The sequence below is a fragment of the Macaca thibetana genome, chromosome 14 (assembly GCF_024542745.1).
Source record: "Macaca thibetana thibetana isolate TM-01 chromosome 14, ASM2454274v1, whole genome shotgun sequence".
In the NCBI taxonomy this organism is placed as follows: Eukaryota; Metazoa; Chordata; class Mammalia; order Primates; family Cercopithecidae; genus Macaca; species Macaca thibetana.
This window is the reverse complement of record NC_065591.1, coordinates 16,483,251-16,502,670: the sequence shown is the minus strand read 5'-3', so window position 1 is coordinate 16,502,670 and position 19,420 is coordinate 16,483,251. Positions and strand designations below refer to the sequence as shown.

The 19,420-nt window shown below is 35.3% G+C and overlaps 3 protein-coding genes across 3 annotated transcripts in view; 1 reads left to right on the top strand and 2 right to left on the bottom strand.

Annotated features, from left to right (window-relative positions):
- LOC126936172 (olfactory receptor 1013) overlaps positions 1–19,420 on the top strand; it is a 134,944-nt gene that overhangs the window by 51,507 nt on the left and 64,017 nt on the right. The window lies entirely within an intron of this gene.
- LOC126936164 (olfactory receptor 5M3) lies at positions 2,978–4,271 on the bottom strand. Its single transcript, XM_050758620.1, has one exon. It carries the CDS (start codon positions 4,226–4,228, stop codon positions 3,305–3,307), a length of 924 nt encoding a protein of 307 aa, XP_050614577.1. The 5' UTR covers positions 4,229–4,271; the 3' UTR covers positions 2,978–3,304.
- LOC126936151 (olfactory receptor 5M3-like) lies at positions 9,322–10,875 on the bottom strand. Its single transcript, XM_050758604.1, has one exon. It carries the CDS (start codon positions 10,721–10,723, stop codon positions 9,791–9,793), a length of 933 nt encoding a protein of 310 aa, XP_050614561.1. The 5' UTR covers positions 10,724–10,875; the 3' UTR covers positions 9,322–9,790.

Genomic DNA, 19,420 nt, shown 5'->3' with positions numbered 1-19,420 from the left:
TTTCCATTTTGTTAATTATCAGTGATGTTGAGCTTTTTCATGTGATTCTTGGCCTCATGTATCTTAGTTCAACCATTGCGGAAGACAGTGTGGTGATTCCTCAAACACCTCAAAACAGAAATATCCAGCAATTCCATGCCTGGGTATATGTCCAAATGAATATAAATTGTTCTACTATAAAGACACATGCACATGTATATTCATTGCAGCACTATCCACAATAGCAAACACAGGTAATCAACCTAAAAACCCATCAGTGATAGACTGGATAAAGAAAATATACATATACATCATGGAATACTAGGCAACCATAAGAAAAACAATGAGATCTTGTCCTTTGCGAGAACATAGATGGAGCTTGAGACCATTATCTTTAGCAAACTAATGCGGGAACAGGACACCAAATACCACGTTTTCTCACTTAGAAGTGTGAGCTAAATGTTGAGAGTACATGGACACATAGAGGGGAGCAACGCACATTGAGGCCTATGAGAGGGTAGAGGTTGGAAGGAGGGGGAGGATCAGGATAAATAATGGGTGCTAGGTTTAATACCTGGGTGATGAAATAATCTGTACCACAACCCTCTATGACACAAGTTGACCTATAGAACAAACCTGCGCACCTACCCTTGAACTTAAAAGTTAAATCAAAAGAATGCTTTTTTCTCAGATGACACCAATCTTATTTTATATTCACATCTTTGCAGATAATTCTTAATTTTTAAATGTATAATTTAAAATGTATAAATTACATTTCTTTAGCTGTATATTGTTTGCATCAAAACAGGTGATTATTTATTTATTTGACCTGAGGATGTAGACTTGATGAAATAAGCTAAGTTGTAGCTTCATCCTTATGCTTCATGACATAAGGTTCAAGAGAGATGTCAAATTATGTTCCTATTATGTCAGAAAATGTTATTGATAACAACAAATAGTATAAGGAGTAAGGAAAGGATCCAGTTTCAGCTTTCTACTTATGGCTAGCCAATTTTCCCAGCACCATTTATTAAATAGGGAATCCTTTCCCCATTTCTTGTTTCTCTCAGGTTTGTCAAAGATCAGATGGCTGTAGATGTGTGGTATTATTTCTGAGGACTCTGTTCTGTTCCATTGGTCTATATCTCTGTTTTGGTACCAGTACCATGCTGTTTTGGTTACTGTAGCCTTGTAGTATAGTTTGAAGTCAGGTAGCGTGATGCCTCCAGCTTTGTTCTTTTGACTTAGGATTGTCTTGGAGATGCGGGCTCTTTTTTGGTTCCATATGAACTTTAAAGCAGTTTTTTTTCCAATTCTGTGAAGAAACTCATTGGTAGCTTGATGGGGATGGCATTGAATCTATAAATTACCTTGGGCAGTATGGCCATTTTCACGATATTGATTCTTCCTATCCATGAGCATGGTATGTTCTTCCATTTGTTTGTGTCCTCTTTTATTTCACTGAGCAGTGGTTTGTAGTTCTCCTTGAAGAGGTCCTTTACATCCCTTGTAAGTTGGATTCCTAGGTATTTTATTCTCTTTGAAGCAATTGTGAATGGAAGTTCATTCCTGATTTGGCTCTCTGTTTGTCTGTTACTGGTGTGTAAGAATGCTTGTGATTTTTGCACATTAATTTTGTATCCTGAGACTTTGCTGAAGTTGCTTATCAGCTTAAGGAGATTTTGGGCTGAGACAATGGGGTTTTCTAAATATACAATCATGTCATCTGCAAAGAGGGACAATTTGACTTCTTCTTTTCCTAACTGAATACCCTTGATTTCTTTCTCTTGCCTAATTGCCCTATCCCGAACTTCCAACACTATGTTGAATAGGAGTGGTGAGAGAGGGCATCCCTGTCTTGTGCGCAGTATGGCGATTCCTCAAGGATCTAGAACTAGATGTACCATATGACCCAGCCATCCCATTACTGGGTATATACCCAAAGGATTATAAATTATGCTGCTATAAAGAGACATGCACACGTATGTTTATTGCAGCACTATTCACAATAGCAAAGACTTGGAATCAACCCAAATGTCCATCAGTGACAGATTGGATTAAGAAAATGTGGCACATATACACCATGGAATACTATGCAGCCATCAAAAAGGATGAGTTTGGGTCCTTTGTAGGGACATGGATGCAGCTGGAAACCATCATTCTTAGCAAACTATCACAAGAACAGAAAACCAAACACCGCATGTTCTCACTCATAGGTGGGAACTGAACAATGAGATCACTTGGACTCAGGAAGGGGAACATCACACACCGGGGCCTATCATGGGGAGGGGGGCGGGGGGAGGGATTGCATTGGGAGTTATACCTGATGTAAATGACGAGTTGATGGGTGCAGCACACCAACATGGCACAAGTATACATATGTAACAAACCTGCACGTTATGCACATGTACCCTACGACTTAAAGTATAATAATAATAAATAAATTTAAAAAAAAAAAAAAAAAAAAAAAAAAAAACAAATAGTGCGTCCTAAATACTGAATTTATTTCAAATGTAAAAGTTAACTAGAATAATGTAGGTGCAATGTGTTGGTCACAGGTATACCAAATATCCCACATGAGTGGAATGTAATTCATTCTGTGGAATTTGGAGAGCCATGGTTTTACAATGACAGCTTCTTCCACTAATTATCCTCCTACTCTTCAGTCAGAGTGAAGACACCAGCAGGGGCAAACCAGAGTCTGGTGACGGGCAATTGTAGAGTTGAAACACAGCAGTTCCCAGGATCTGTGAAAGAGAGACACTTACCATGTTGTGTTTCTTAAGAAACACCAAAAAATTAAAAAGCATGAAATACAATAATATTGTTATTTTCCAAGTAGTAGTCTCTGAACAGACCCTACACAACATAATGAAAGATGCATTAAACAATAAATAATCTCATAACAATTAGACCAATATTTTATGTCTTCATATTGGAAAACCAAATTAAATATCATGGGGTTTTTTTCTGCCCCAAATTTGTTTTTAAGTGGGCAAATAAATATTTCTTAAATTCATGCAACTGTACTTTTCATTAAGAAAAAGTCTTTTGGTTGCAGCTAAGTATTTGAGCAACTTCCCATAGTACACCTATGAACTTTGGCACACATCACCGTTTCAATTAATTTATTTGTATGTAATTAATCTCCATACATCAACAGAAATGAATCATTCCACCTTACATTTTCTCAATTTGCACCATTTTTATTTTTCTTTTCAACCCACAGAATATCTTTATCTTAGTGTTCATAGGCACTGGGTAATAACTGTTTTCCAAACAAATAATAGAAGATAAAATTAAATCAAATTTGATTTTATTTTGTTTAACATGATCTACTGATCACTTTTGTCATGGCCTCTTTCACATCCTTGTTCTTCAGACTATAGATCATGGGATTCAACATGGGGATCACTGTGGTATAGAACACAGCCACCATCTTCCCCTGCTCCACTGACTCCTCTGAGGGATGTCTGAGATACATGAAGATCAGAGTACCATAGAATATGATGACAGCTGTCAGATGGGACCCGCATGTGGAAAAGGCCTTCCGCCTTCCTTCTGCTGAGCGCATTCGCAGAATGGCAATGAGGATAAATAAATAAGAGATGATAATTACAGTCAGGGAATATGTGAAGTTAATGCCGGCAAGTATGATCATCGTATATTCTTTTACAAATGTCCCGGCACAGGCCATTTTGATGAGAGGTGAATCTGCACAGTAGAAATGGTTGATCTCAATTTTTCCACAGAAGTACAAACCATAAGTCCATAATGTTGCTGCCAGACTCGTCAGAAAACCATAAATGTAAGGGAAGGAAATCAGTCGAATACAGACAACCCTTGACATTTTACTGCCATAAAGCAGAGGATATCCAATTGCTATGTATCTATCAAAGGCCATCACAGCAAGAATAAAAATTTCCACATGGACAAGAGCAATGAAGAAGAAACACTGTACTAAACAGCCAGCGTAAGAAATTGTTTTTTTATCTGATAACAGGTTTTCCAACATTTTAGGGGTGACATTGGAAGAAAACCACACATCAACGAATGACAAGTGACTGAGGAAAAAGTACATGGGGCTGTTAAGCTGAGGACTGACCTTGATTAACATGATCATGCCAATATTGCCCACCATGGTGATAATGTAGACCACAAGGAAGACGATGAAGAAGAGAACTTGCCATTCCCGATGGCTGGTTAGCCCCAAAAGAATGAACTCTGTCACATCGGTGAAATTGAGCATTTTCTCAATTCTAAGTCAATATCAGTTACAAAATGTTTGATAACTAAAATAGACGAAAAAATTAGGATGTTTATTTATTAATTTATACCTTTAGATCCTCCCTTTATACAATATCTATAAGCACACTGCATTATTTTCGCCAATCTTTTCTCAGTGCCTGTTTACGTAATAGGCTCTACAATGAATAAATGTGGACAGTCCCTATTATATAACAATTATACAAAGTATAATTGTATACACTGATATTAAGTATTGTGAGTAGTCACATTTCCAAGATTACTTCATTACTTCTTAAATTTCCCTCATTTCCAATGATGGCATGTTTTTATATTTTAAAGATAATTACAGGGGATTATAGTTCCTTTCATAATAGAACTTAAAAAGTGTACAATTTCACTTAATCTCTTGTTCATTATAAGCATATTCTCAAAGATTAGAGAAGAAAATCATATGATTAAATAATTTGTCAGCCTAAAATGTAAAATATTTTTAATCTCATATTTGTATTATTTTCAAGTAAAGAACAAAAGACTGATGATAGTAGCCATCAAAGTCGAGTTAAAGGGTGAATTATTTGTCCATATTCACACTGTATCAACATATCCTGGATATGGACTCCCTCCTAACTCTAATATAAAATTATAATCCACTAGATATTATATACTGTTATGTTCTAGAGATTCAAAGAGATGTACAACATACAGATTAATGTCAGTACTTATGAAGCTACTAATGTAAATAAATACATTCTAAAACTTGGATGTATTCTTACAGAGGTATAATAGGGACAGAAAATTAGGAAGTGATTGATTCTCCTTTGAGGGTTCAGTGAAATTCTAGGAAGATTTCTTGTATATGTTGCAAATTTATTTTCAAATATAGGATGTATCATATAGGAAATTTCTTTCAGAAAATGTTTCTCAAATTATATTTCTAAGAAAACATTAGCGTTTGGCATGATCTTGCTAGATACAATAGAGAACAATCCACAAGTTTTTCTCCATCAAATGGGACATCTCTGTGCCCTGTCAAATCTCTTAGTGATTCACAGTCTACCTAGTAAAGTTATTTACTGTACACATCATTCGTTTAACATTTGCACTCACACGCTCCCACACACACACACACCTCTATGTATGTATATACATATGTGTGTATATATATATACACACACCTGTAAGTATATAAACATACATAAAGCTTATATATATTTCATATATGTATGAGAGAAATTCCATTAATTAGATATTTTGTCAATGAGCAATCACATTCTGCAGAACACAGAGTGCAAATATATCTAATAAGAATCTTGAGACAGCCTTTCAGCAGGAAATATATTTATTGGAGATGGGATTGTGTCAAACGTTCTAATGGCTATATATTATCTCTACAGCAAACGATTATTCCCAAGACCCTTCTTGTAATTTGCAGCGTTAAACTGTATTCAATCACAATGTGATGAAATGTATCCATATTATTACTGGTTAGCAGTTACCCAAAAAATTAGCAGTCAGGAAGGTAAATCTCAATGGATAGTGAAAATAAGTGAACGCTTATCCATAGTAATAATCCAAAACTTTTCAACCACAAACTTGGAAAGAACAATTTTCTATGACTAGAGGAGAAAATTACTAACTGTGAAACAGGTTACATTCTACATGGCTCCAGAGGTTTGATCTAATTAATAAAAATTTGAAGGATTAATTAGTGGGTACATTTTTTTAAATGAATAATAAAGTTCTAAAAACTACATATACTGCCTTAGAATATATTTATATATAAACTGCAAAATCTGTTAGAGTCGTTAAAATCTCTAAGATCCTTAGATTTATATCCGAACAGAGATTACAGACATATCAACAGATAACTCCAGATTTCTGATTCAGCAGTTTATGCTGCGGCTGCCCGAAATGTTCTTGCTGGCAATAGAAGGATTCTTATTTGGAAAGTCATATCTCATTCCGTGCTGAAGGGTGATTCAGCACAAACAAGGATGTAGAAGATGCCATTGTCAGTACTCCCCACAAGCTAAATACAAAGAGCCCTGAGTGATGGTTATCCAGGTGATGAATAGCATTAGTAAAATTACAGGAAACTAGGGGTTAGATATGATCCTAGGGGGTGCAAGCTGTACAAAGAAATAGAGATTAGGGGACCTCAAGAGTATTTAGAGAATTTCCTCATTACCTAAATTAAAAAATACACACATAACCTTCCCTTATTAAATTACTCTATTTCAAATTAAATTGCCAATAAATATGGATTCTTTTCCAGACCAGGTATGAAGCAATATTAACTATCCTAGTTAAAGAATTCTGTTTCTATCATCAGAGCTTGGTTGGATCCAGGCTCTTTGACTTATTTTATAAAACTGCACTTGTCTTATTCTTGTTTTGTTTTGCTTTTACTTTTTATGTTCCTCAGTAGGACTTAACAATAATAATAATAATCATTTCATTGTGTGATTGTGAATACGAAAAGATATATATTAACACATAATACATATGAAAATGATTATCAGATACACTCCTTTATTCATTTGTAATTATCAAATAATATATAGTCTTACTGAAAATGTATCTCTCTCTCATGTATCTCAACACATACACACATAACGTAGATAAAATCATGAATGCATTCCTATAAATCGTAAAAGAAAATAAAATCTCCATTGCAAGCTCCATCTGACAATTCCAGATAGATACATTTTTCACCAACCTGAGAATGAAGAGAAATATTCCCAATGTGGATGCAGAGTTGAAAAGTGCATGCTATATGTGGGAATAGTAAACACCTTCGACCTGATGAAAGAGAAACTGGGGGAAGTCAACATGAGAAGCCTCCCTTAACTGCTTGACTTAGAAGGCAAGGAGAAACTAAGAATTTTCTCTTAGAAATGATACTATGGGAAGTACATCTGTAGAGAAAGAGCCAACTGTTATGTGTCTAGGGTTTTCTCAAAATTATGTACATAGATATAATATCCTATTGTATATAATTATATACATATACAAATATATTGTATATATGTATGTACTATATACATATATGCCACTGTATATAAATACATGTGTATATTTGTATATAATTAAATACATGTATATATTATATGTATATGATTAAATACAGTGGTATATAATAATACAGTGGTATAACATATGTATATATTTTATATATGTATATAATTATATACAGTAGTGAAATGTATGCATATAATTATATACCATGGTATTCTATATGTATATGATTATATACATTGTATACATCATACCACTGCATATAAATATATGCATATAATGTTAATATATAATATACATATGTACAATATAATATATGTGTATTATACAGTGGTATATGTAATATGTGGTATATATAATACATAATATAATATATATCATTGTATATTATATGTATCTATATACTGTGGTTTCATATATGGATACAATTATTTTCATATATACTATGTATGCATATACATATATACATATGTATTATACACATGCATAATACATACACATATACAGTGTTCTATATACACATATATGCAAATACATATATATGTATATATACATATACACGTTATGTAAATATATAACATACATATATCACTGTATATAATATAGATGTATAGTTCACTATATAGGTAATATAGATACAGTTCATATGTATTATACCACCATAGGTACTATAGTACAGTTTATTATATATATTATTATAGATATATAGTTTATTATATTGTTATATATAGTAATTTTATATGCATACATAATACATGTATGTATAAAATATACTCATATACATATACCACTATATACTTTATGGATGTATATGTGCTTTATCACAGTAATAGGTACATATATGAGAGGCATGTTTGTGTTTTTGTGTGGTTTGTGATTGTGATTACTTGGCATAGAGTTGTTTTTTGACCGTTAGTCTTCAATTCTGACTTGTGTGCGTATGAGACACAGAATCCATAGGCATAAGTCACAGAAATAAGAATGTAGTCTATCGGGCATTTTAGAGAAATGGTATAAAAGAAAAAACCTAAAAACAGTTAAAAAATGGTATTCGTAACCCTAAAATCAGAAATTGCTACAGAAAACCATAGAGATTATTAAAACAAAATCAAAGATTTAGTTCTTGAGGATCGGGAATTTGGGCATGTAAGCATATCAGCAAATTACTAGCTAATGTAGTTAACAAGAATAAGAAAGGATGAAAGCATACAATATCATGAATTTTATTTCTCCCCCATGAAATTCACAAACAGGTATTCCAGATCATAGTAGGGAGTTCTGTTCCACACTGTCTTTCAGGGTGTTAAGTTGCCGAGCCTACTGTCCTCTACAATATATAGTTTACACGGTCACCTTGAGCATCAATATCCAGCTGTCAGGTGTTGGAGAAAGAATGGGGAAGCCATCTACATTTTTTAAACACCTTAGTCTAGAAGTTTTTCATGTAAAACTCACACATCCATGCCATTTGTGAGAACTAGTCACACTGTAGTAGTGGTGGGAAATGTCATTTTTGACAGACAGCCACTTTCAAGCAAGAACTCTACCTTATGGAGCAATGGATTGACATTGAAAATATATACAAAATCTGAGGACTTTATGGTAAAATAGCAAAGGATAAGGTACCTGCTGCACATAAATTATGATTTATTAATTTTAAAGTCAGATACAGTGCAAATGAATGCACTAGAACTTCTAAGGGGGACAGCTAGTTTCTTCTACCATCAAACCCAAAAATACAAAACAAAATGCAAAGGAAAAAGAAGTAAATACACCTCTATAAGTGTTCAAAATATTCCAAAAGTCATTTACTGAAATATATTTAGAGGAGCACCTTCTACATTCCAAAACACCAGTAGGATTGTGTCATCACTTTCTGATTGTCGTTTAAAATGGTAAGATATACGTAAGATCTCAAATGGATATCAGAGAATATTAAGTCATTTATAATGGAATTTTATTTAATGTATTAGTATACACTTGAAAATGAAAACTCAGGCAGTATACAATAATTAATGTTGCTTAGACTTTAAAATATATTCTACATAATATATTCCATTCTCAGGAATGTTGTTTTCCATTTTAACAATAATTAATGGTGAAATAATATTCTACTTAAATATTTTGCAATAGTAACATAATCTAGAGCCAAAACTTATTCTAGGGGCAAAAAACAAACAAAAAAACAAAAACACATAGAGAACACTGCAGTTGTTTTGAAAACATAATTGAAAGAATGGACTTACGAAATTTTAAAGAACCATAAAAAGCTTCCCCGGTTACAAAATATGAATATGACTTTGTGTAGAAAGGAAAAACTGTAGATGGTATTGTCAACACGTTTTCACCATTTCAGATTTTGTGAGCCAGAGGTTCTTGTTTCTTATATACTTCTCTTATCTGGACACCATTATCCCTTTTTCAATTATCTATTATTTGGTACTTACTGAAAATATAAATAACAAATTTCTTCAAAATTGTCTAAAAACTTTGTTAATTTCCACCTCTTCTAATGAACTAGAATCTCATAATACATTTTAAGTTCTTATTTATTTAAAAATGCTCTACTCATCGCTTTGCTCATGGCCTCCTTTACGTCTTTGTTCCTGAGACTGTAAATCATGGGGTTCAACATAGGAATGACTGTGGTGTAGAAAACCGCCACCATTTTCCCCTGCTCCACAGACTCCTCAGTTGGGCTTCTAAGGTACATAAAGAAGAGTGTTCCATAAAATATGGTGACAGCTGTCAAGTGGGACCCACACGTGGAGAAAGCTTTCTTTCTCCCTTCTGCTGAACGCATCCTTAAGATGGCAATGAGGATGAAAATGTAGGAGATAATAATGACCAATAAGGAATAAGAAAAGTTGAGACCTGCCAATGTGCGCATAGTGTATTCTTTAATCAAAGTCCCTGCACAGGCCATTTTGATGAGAGCTGGGTCTGCACAGTAGAAGTGGTTGATCTCGATGTTCCCACAGAAGTACAAACCATGGGTCCACAGTGTTGAGATCAAACTGATAAAGAAGCCGTATATGTAAGGGAAAGAAATCAGTCGAATACAGACAGTTCTTGACATTCTGCTGCCATAAAGTAGAGGGTTTCCAATCGCCATGTATCTATCAAAGGCCATCACAGCAAGAATGAAGACTTCTACATGGACAAAAGCAATGAAGAAAAAACACTGCACTATACATCCAGGATAGGAAATTGTTTTGGTCTCAGATACCAAATTTTCCAACATTTTAGGAGTGACGTTAGAGGAGAACCACACATCTGCAAAAGACAGGTGACCAAGGAAAAAGTACATGGGGCTGTTGAGCTGGGGACTGACCCTGATTAATATGATCATGCCAATGTTCCCAACCAGGGTGATAAAGTAGACCAGCAGGAAAATCACAAAGAAAAGTTGCTGTAATTCAGGACGACTAGTTAATCCCAAAAGAATGAATTCTGTTACATCAGTGAAATTGAGCATTTTCTTAAATCTGATCCAGAGATAGATGCATTTTATCTAATAAAACAAATATAAATAGGTAAATACACACACGGAATATTACTCTACATTTGTATTTTTCTAACTCATTTGCTTTCAATATCTTTGCTATTTTTCCTTATATCTCTCTTCTCTCCTTTCTCATACATCTTTTCTCAGCAGTGTTTCTGCTATATATATATATACACACATACATATACATACACATACATGCACGATTTTTTTTTTTTTTTTTTTTGAGAGGGAGTCGCACTCTGTCTCCCAGGCTGCAGTGCAGTGGCGCGATCTCGCTCACTGCAAACTCCGCCTCCTGGGTTCATGCCATTCTCCTGCCTCAGCCACCCGAGTAGCTGGGACTACAGGCGCACATCACCACGCCAGGCTAATGTTTTGTATTTTTAGTAGAAATGAGGTTTCACCGTGTTAGCCAGGATGGTGTCGATCTCCTGATCTCGTGATCCGCCCGCCTCGGCCTCCCAAAGTGCTGGGATTACAGGTGTGAACCACCACGCCCGGCCATATATATGCAAGATTTTACATCAGAAAGTGGTAAAATAATACAGAAACATAGCGATTTAATTTATCATGTCTAGTTTTTGCATGCCTAAAAATAGAGATTTCAGAAGCACAATTTTTATTTTTGCCATATTCTGGAAAGACAAAAACCTTTTAACACTGGCCCTAACTTTAAAAATGGCTAACATTTTACTTATTCACTATATTTGTAGAGCTTAGATGATCTATCACATATTAGAACTTTATTTAAAGCTACATACAAAAAAAATATACTATTCCATAATTAGTAAGTTAAATGGTACCTTCATTTAATCATCCTGCAAAATTTAAATGTTACTTAGAAAAAAATGACTTAATAAAAACTGTATACATGCATTAACATAAACTCACTACACATATCAAAAGAGAATAGTTTCTTAGTTAATTAGGCAATTATTAATTTTATTTAAATCAACCTTAAAAAATTAAATCATTGCCAGCCATATCCCCATTGTAAACAAGTCTGATAAGCGTGAACTCAAGCATCATCTCTTCTTTAGAATCTTATCCTCTCTTGGTTCTAAAGCACTAACAAATTCTATGCTAGTCTCTTCTTTTCTCTCTGTCTTAGAAGGGTGAGTAAGATAAGGTGAATAAAATACTGGGTGAAGAACTACATTATTCTTCTCTAAGTATATAAGCTTAATTAATAAAAAGTGTGTAAAATGTACCAGCAAGCTAGAGACATTTGTTAAGACGTTAGGAGTAAAGGTGTTTTTGGTTTTTGACTGCATTGGTTTAAGACAGCCATCTAGATTCTGGGTACCTTCTAGCATACTCTTATACTCTAGTTTAAATATCTTGAGCTAATTTACAAGCAGCAATTTTCTACATATGCTGCATGTATTCATGGGCCAAGAGGATGCATAACCAGTCATTTTTTTCTATAAAACTACCCTATATTTGCTACCTAAAAGCAAGTTAGAAAAATATGATTATCACTTCCCAGGTGGTCTCCATTGATGTTGAGCTGAGAAAGAGTAAAAAATAATGATTCAGGTGATCCATTTGTTGTTTTAGATATTATATATTAACAAAATTGAAACATTTTATTAGTATCAAAATGGCTAGAGGTTCTTGGGTTTAATTCCAAGAACCTGCTACTCTGCTACCTACTAGGTGTGCATGTGACCTTAGACCTAACCCCTGTGCTTCAGTTTCCTCATGGGGAAATAGGGATAATGAAAGAGTGTGCCTTAAGGAGTTGTTATGACAATTAACAAAGATAATGTACATAAAAGGGTAAACTGAGGAAAATGCCAAGCTGTGTGTTGTAGTTCTTACTCAGTTATATTTTTTTAACATTTTTGCTCCGATTTTCTTATTTGTAAAAATTATCATGTAGGTTAAACCCACTGACTTTCACTAATATTAAGCATTCTATATAAATCTGCTAAAATCCCAATTTTATTTTGCCATTCTCTTTTATGCCTTTAGAAAAAAAAATAGTTAACACTTTTGTTTTTCCTTAATCATCATGTGACCAAAGAAGAGCCATAAGAAACCTGTTGTGTTTCTCAGAGTTTTTGTGAAGAATATTTCATTTCACTACACAATTTGAGTGTCCAATAATGGTTAAGAAAGTCATGCACTTGTGTGAAGAAGACTCTGAACTTCAAGGGTTAAGAGAGTTACACATAAAAAACTCATATTAGAATTGTGAGTTCCTTGAATTACTATAAACATAATATTCAGGATAATATGAGTAAAAACGTTTAATATGAATCTCAAATGTTCTTGGAAGTTGAATTTTTTTGGTTTGTTTGTTTTTTCAAAATGGAAATGGCTTCGGTAGAAATACCTAGAAAAAGACTTTGGCTTTTAGTTTCTAACATTCTCTGGCCTTGTTTTTTGAGTACCTTATGTTAGTGTGTCATGTATTCAGAAGGAGAAAATACAAGAAAAAAGTAAATGATATTGGTCTTCAAGCATCTAAGTGCTGAGTGTATCAATAAGTAAAGTCAAGCCAAATGAGTTGAGTCTCCAAGAAGGCTTCAAATCTGAATAGACATTTAATGACAAATTTAAGTTGGGGAACAGAATGAGATTCAAACTGCTGACCCTCTCATGAAATCCATCGAAGTTTACCATCAGTTGTGGTGAGATATAAGTAGGGTGAACAACTGCCACTCAGTTTGTCTCCAAACTTCCTAGTTTAGGAATGTAAGATTTGCATCTTGGTAAACCCCATGATCTTAGGCATACCAAGAAGGTTGGTCACCCTAGGAAGTGTCAGAGCCCGTTTATATAAACTGCAAGGGACTTACAGGCATCGTCAAAGTGCTACCTGTAACAAGGCAGGGAATTATAGGGGATGACACACAGAGCTGACTAGTTCTCTCAGGCTGTGTCCATGTGAAGCTCCAGCCAGTTATGATGGAGAAAGAAGAATGAAAAAAGGACCTAATGGTTTCTAAGTAATGTAGAATCATTTATTAATGTCTGTGGACAAGAAGGCTTCTATGTCAATAATTGAGTTTGCAAACATATTGTTGATACTGTATAGATGCTCATCCTGCATAAAAGTTTGATTCAATGACTCTGTACACGTGTATGAGAGAGAGACAGAGACACAAAGAAATAGAGAAATTGATATCACTTGTATTACCAAGACAATACCTTCAGTAAATGAAACAGAAACCATTATTTTTTGGGTTACCACTTAGTGACACTTGATGAGAAGGATTTCTGTTGTTCAGGTAAAGTAATATAGATTTCTTTCACTAATTGAATTATAGCTCTTGCACTGGGGGCTTCGAGTCCAAAGCACCATCCACATCTAACTTCTATTGCCACAGACGAGTCTTTCTAATTCCACTTCCTACGCACCTTCCATAGAATAAGAAACCTTCCTGCTAGGAATGAGGACAGCTTAGAGAATTGACACTTTAGACAGATTTTATAAAAACACATTGATTTTCCCTGTGCATATACCTACCTGTGCATAAGAAAAAAATCTTCTTGGAGGCATCCCTTCTGCCATGATCAATGAATAATTCAGAAGGATTTATAAGCGTCGGATTAACCACTATGGGGCTTTCTCGGTGGGGAATACAGATAGAACCCTGAAGTAATTAAAATGTCACCTATTGCATCATCTGTAATGTAAAGTGAATCTCAAGAGCAAAATGTCTCTAAACAGAACTAGACCTTTTAAAAACAAGGGCTTGAAAAATTTGAGGTTTTGCTTTCTTCCTGTTTAAAATGTTTTCTATGTATCCTAGGGACTGTATTGCATTTGTTTGGAGGGGAAAAATGGTCTTGTTTTCCCATGTGATAAGAATCATGTCAATATCACATCAGTCACAAAATATATTTGGAATAACTTATACTTCACAATAGGCACACTAGCACTTTTTCTGTATTAATGAAGAAAGTTTCTTCCCTTTTTGAGTAAGAAAGTTAGTAAAAAATGAGAGAATAAAGGAGGATACATTTCCTATGAATAGTCATTGATGAACCCTAAATGGGCTTCTCTTTTCTGAAACGAGAAATATAATTCTCTAAAACCAACTTAATTCCAAGGTTAGGGTTGATCATTTCCCATTGTTGTTTATGTTGTTTTGTTCTTTTTAATATTTAAAAATATATTCCTTGATGTATTGTTTTCATTGATAAAACTGATTTCTAATCGCTATTTTCTTCATGTTTATAGTTTCCACCAATTTAGGAGAGAAAAATAAATTAATGTGCTTAATAAATATGATTTAAATTTATATTGACAAAGATAATTGTTAGAAAATGTAGTGGATATACTTTCAGTTCACAATCTCTATGTCATAAAGCATGCAACTCTATTTCTCTAATTGAGCTTGATTAATATTTTGAGGTTCCACAAAAAATTAGCTGGGCATGGTGGTGGGCGCCTGTAGTCCCAGCTACTCCGGAGGCTGAGGCAGGAGAATGGCATGAACCCGGGAGGCAGAGCTTGCAGTGAGCCGAGACTGCGCCACTGCATTCCAGCCTGGGCAACAGAGCGAGACTCTGTCTCAAAACAAAAACAAACAACAACAACAACAACAAAAATATATATATGTATATGTGTGTATATATATGTGTGTGTGTGTGTATATATATAGAAAGAGAGAGAGAAGGGGGAGAGAGAGAGAGAGAGGTTCTATTTTTCACGTTGGAAAATACTAACTTGATCGGTTTCTCTTACTGCTTTCCTCAGGCTGCATCTGAGTGCTAGCAGATGAATATACTCCAAAGCATTGAAAAACAATTGTTAGTTGTCATTGTGGTGGTGGTGGTGGTGGTGGTTTCTGAGATAGGGTCTTGCTCTGTCACCCAGGCTGAAGTGCAGTGGTACAATCTTGGCTCACTGCAGCCTCAACCTCCTGGGCTCAAGCCATCCTCCCACTTCAGCCTCCCGGTAACTGGAACTACAAGCTGATGCCACTATGCCCAGCGAATTTTTTTGTACTTTTTGTAGAGATGAGGTCTTGCTATGTTGCCTAGGCTAGTCTCAAACTCGGGGGCTCCTGCCTCAGCCTCCCAAAGTGCTGGTATTACAGGTATGAGTCATTGCACCTGGTGAAAAAACGCAGTTCTTGATCTTGATGTCATCATCTATAGACATCAGTATTCATTTATTTATTCATTTATGCATTTACTGTGTGCCTGGAAACATAGTTCAAAAACTTGTGTCTATGCTCATGGATTTTATATTCTAGTGATGCATTCTTATTCTTATTTGATCACTGCTGAGTTTTCTGTATTCCAAACTTTGAGACCTCTTAATTTTTCCCAAATTTTGTTTTATTTTGTTTTATTTTATTTTCATTTATTTATTATTATTATACTTTAAGTTGTAGGGTACATGTGCATAACGTGCAGGTTTGTTACATATGTATACTTGTGCCATGTTGGTGTGCTGCACCCATCAACTCGTCATTTACATCAGGTATAACTCCCAATGCAATCCCTCCCCCCTCCCCCCTCCCCCCTCCCCATGATAGGCCCGGGTGTGTGATGTTCCCCTTCCTGAGTCCGAGTGATCTCATTGTTCAGTTCCCACCTATGAGTGAGAACATGCGGTGTTTGGTTTTCTGTTCTTGTGATAGTTTGCTAAGAATGATGCTTTCCAGCTGCATCCATGTCCCTACAAAGGACCCAAACTCATCCTTTTTTATGGCTGCATAGTATTCCATGGTGTATATGTGCCACATTTTCTTAATCCAATCTGTCACTGATGGACATTTGGGTTGATTCCAAGTCTTTGCTATTGTGAATAGTGCCGCAATAAACATACGTGTGCATGTGTCTTTATAGCAGCATAATTTATAATCCTTTGGGTATATACCCAGTAATGGGATGGCTGGGTCATATGGTACATCTAGTTCTAGATCCTTAAGGAATCGCCATACTGTTTTCCATAATGGTTGAACTAGTTTACAATCCCACCAACAGTGTAAAAGTGTTCCTATTTCTCCACATCCTCTCCAACACCTGTTGTTTCCTGACTTTTTAATGATCGCCATTCTAACTGGTGTGAGATGGTATCTCATTGTGGTTTTGATTTGCATTTCTCTGATGGCCAGTGATGATGAGCATTTTTTCATGTGTCTGTTGGCTGTATGAATGTCTTCTTTTGAGAAATGTCTGTTCATATCCTTTGCCCACTTTTTGATGGGGTTGTTTGTTTTTTTCTTGTAAATTTGTTTGAGTTCTTTGTAGGTTCTGGATATTAGCCCTTTGTCAGATGAGTAGATTGCAAAAATTTTCTCCCATTCTGTAGGTTGCCTGTTCACTCTGATGGTAGTTTCTTTTGCTGTGCAGAAGCTCTTTAGTTTAATGAGATCCCATTTGTCAATTTTGGCTTTTGCTGCTGTTGCTTTTGGTGTTTTAGACATGAAGTCTTTGCCCATGCCTATGTCCTGAATGGTACTACCTAGGTTTTCCTCTAGGATTTTTATGGTATTAGGTCTAACATTTAAGTCTCTAATCCATCTTGAATTAATTTTCGTATAAGGAGTAAGGAAAGGATCCAGTTTCAGCTTTCTACTTACGGCTAGCCAATTTTCCCAGCACCATTTATTAAATAGGGAATCCTTTCCCCATTTCTTGTTTCTCTCAGGTTTGTCAAAGATCAGATGGCTGTAGATGTGTGGTATTATTTCTGAGGACTCTGTTCTGTTCCATTGGTCTATATCTCTGTTTTGGTACCAGTACCATGCTGTTTTGGTTACTGTAGCTTTGTAGTATAGTTTGAAGTCAGGTAGCGTGATGCCTCCAGCTTTGTTCTTTTGACTTAGGATTGTCTTGGAGATGCGGGCTCTTTTTTGGTTCCATATGAACTTTAAAGCAGTTTTTTCCAATTCTGTGAAGAAACTCGTTGGTAGCTTGATGGGGATGGCATTGAATCTATAAATGACCTTGGGCAGTATGGCCATTTTCACGATATTGATTCTTCCTATCCATGAGCATGGTATGTTCTTCCATTTGTTTGTGTCCTCTTTGATTTCACTGAGCAGTGGTTTGTAGTTCTCCTTGAAGAGGTCCTTTACATCCCTTGTCAGTTGGATTCCTAGGTATTTGATTCTCTTTGAAGCAATTGTGAATGGAAGTTCATTCCTGATTTGGCTCTCTGTTTGTCTGTTACTGGTGTATAAGAATGCTTGTGATTTTTGCACATTAATTTTGTATCCTGAGACTTTGCTGAAGTTGCTTATCAGCTTAAGGAGATTTTGGGCTGAGACAATGGGGTTTTCTAAATATACAATCATGTCATCTGCAAAGAGGGACAATTTGACTTCTTCTTTTCCTAACTGAATACCCTTGATTTCTTTCTCTTGCCTAATTGCCCTAGCCAGAACTTCCAACACTATGTTGAATAGGAGTGGTGAGAGAGGGCATCCCTGTCTTGTGCCAGTTTTCAAAGGGAATTTTTCCAGTTTTTGCCCATTCAGTATGATATTGGCTGTGGGTTTGTCATAAATAGCTCTTATTATTTTGAGGTACGTTCCATCAATACCGAATTTATTGAGCGTTTTTAGCATGAAGGGCTGTTGAATTTTGTCAAAAGCCTTTTCTGCATCTATTGAGATAATCATGTGGTTCTTGTCTTTGGTTCTGTTTATATGCTGGATTATGTTTATTGATTTGCGAATGTTGAACCAGCCTTGCATCCCAGGGATGAAGCCCACTTGATCATGGTGGATAAGCTTTTTGATGTGTTGCTGAATCCGGTTTGCCAGTATTTTATTGAAGATTTTTGCATCGATGTTCATCAGGGATATTGGTCTAAAATTCTCTTTTTTTGTTGTGTCTCTGCCAGGCTTTGGTATCAGGATGATGTTGGCCTCATAAAATGAGTTAGGGAGGATTCCCTCTTTTTCTATTGATTGGAATAGTTTCAGAAGGAATGGTACCAACTCCTCCTTGTACCTCTGGTAGAATTCAGCTGTGAATCCATCTGGTCCTGGACTTTTTTTGGTTGGTAGGCTATTAATTATTGCCTCAATTTCAGAGCCTGCTATTGGTCTATTCAGGGATTCAACTTCTTCCTGGTTTAGTCTTGGAAGAGTGTAAGTGTCCAGGAAATTATCCATTTCTTCTAGATTTTCCAGTTTATTTGCGTAGAGGTGTTTATAGTATTCTCTGATGGTAGTTTGTATTTCTGTGGGGTCGGTGGTGATATCCCCTTTATCATTTTTAATTGCGTCGATTTGATTCTTCTCTCTTTTCTTCTTTATTAGTCTTGCTAGTGGTCTGTCAATTTTGTTGATCTTTTCAAAAAACCAACTCCTGGATTCATTGATTTTTTGGAGAGTTTTTTGTGTCTCTATCTCCTTCAGTTCTGCTCTGATCTTAGTTATTTCTAGCCTTCTGCTAGCTTTCGAATGTGTTTGCTCTTGCTTCTCTAGTTCTTTTAATTGCGATGTTAGAGTGTCAATTTTAGATCTTTCCTGCTTTCTCTTGTGGGCATTTAGTGCTATAAATTTCCCTCTACACACTGCTTTAAATGTGTCCCAGAGATTCTGGTATGTTGTATCTTTGTTCTCATTGGTTTCAAAGAACATCTTTATTTCTGCCTTCATTTCGTTATGTACCCAGTAGTCATTCAGGAGCAGGTTGTTCAGTTTCCATGTAGTTGAGTGGTTTTGATTGAGTTTCTTAGTC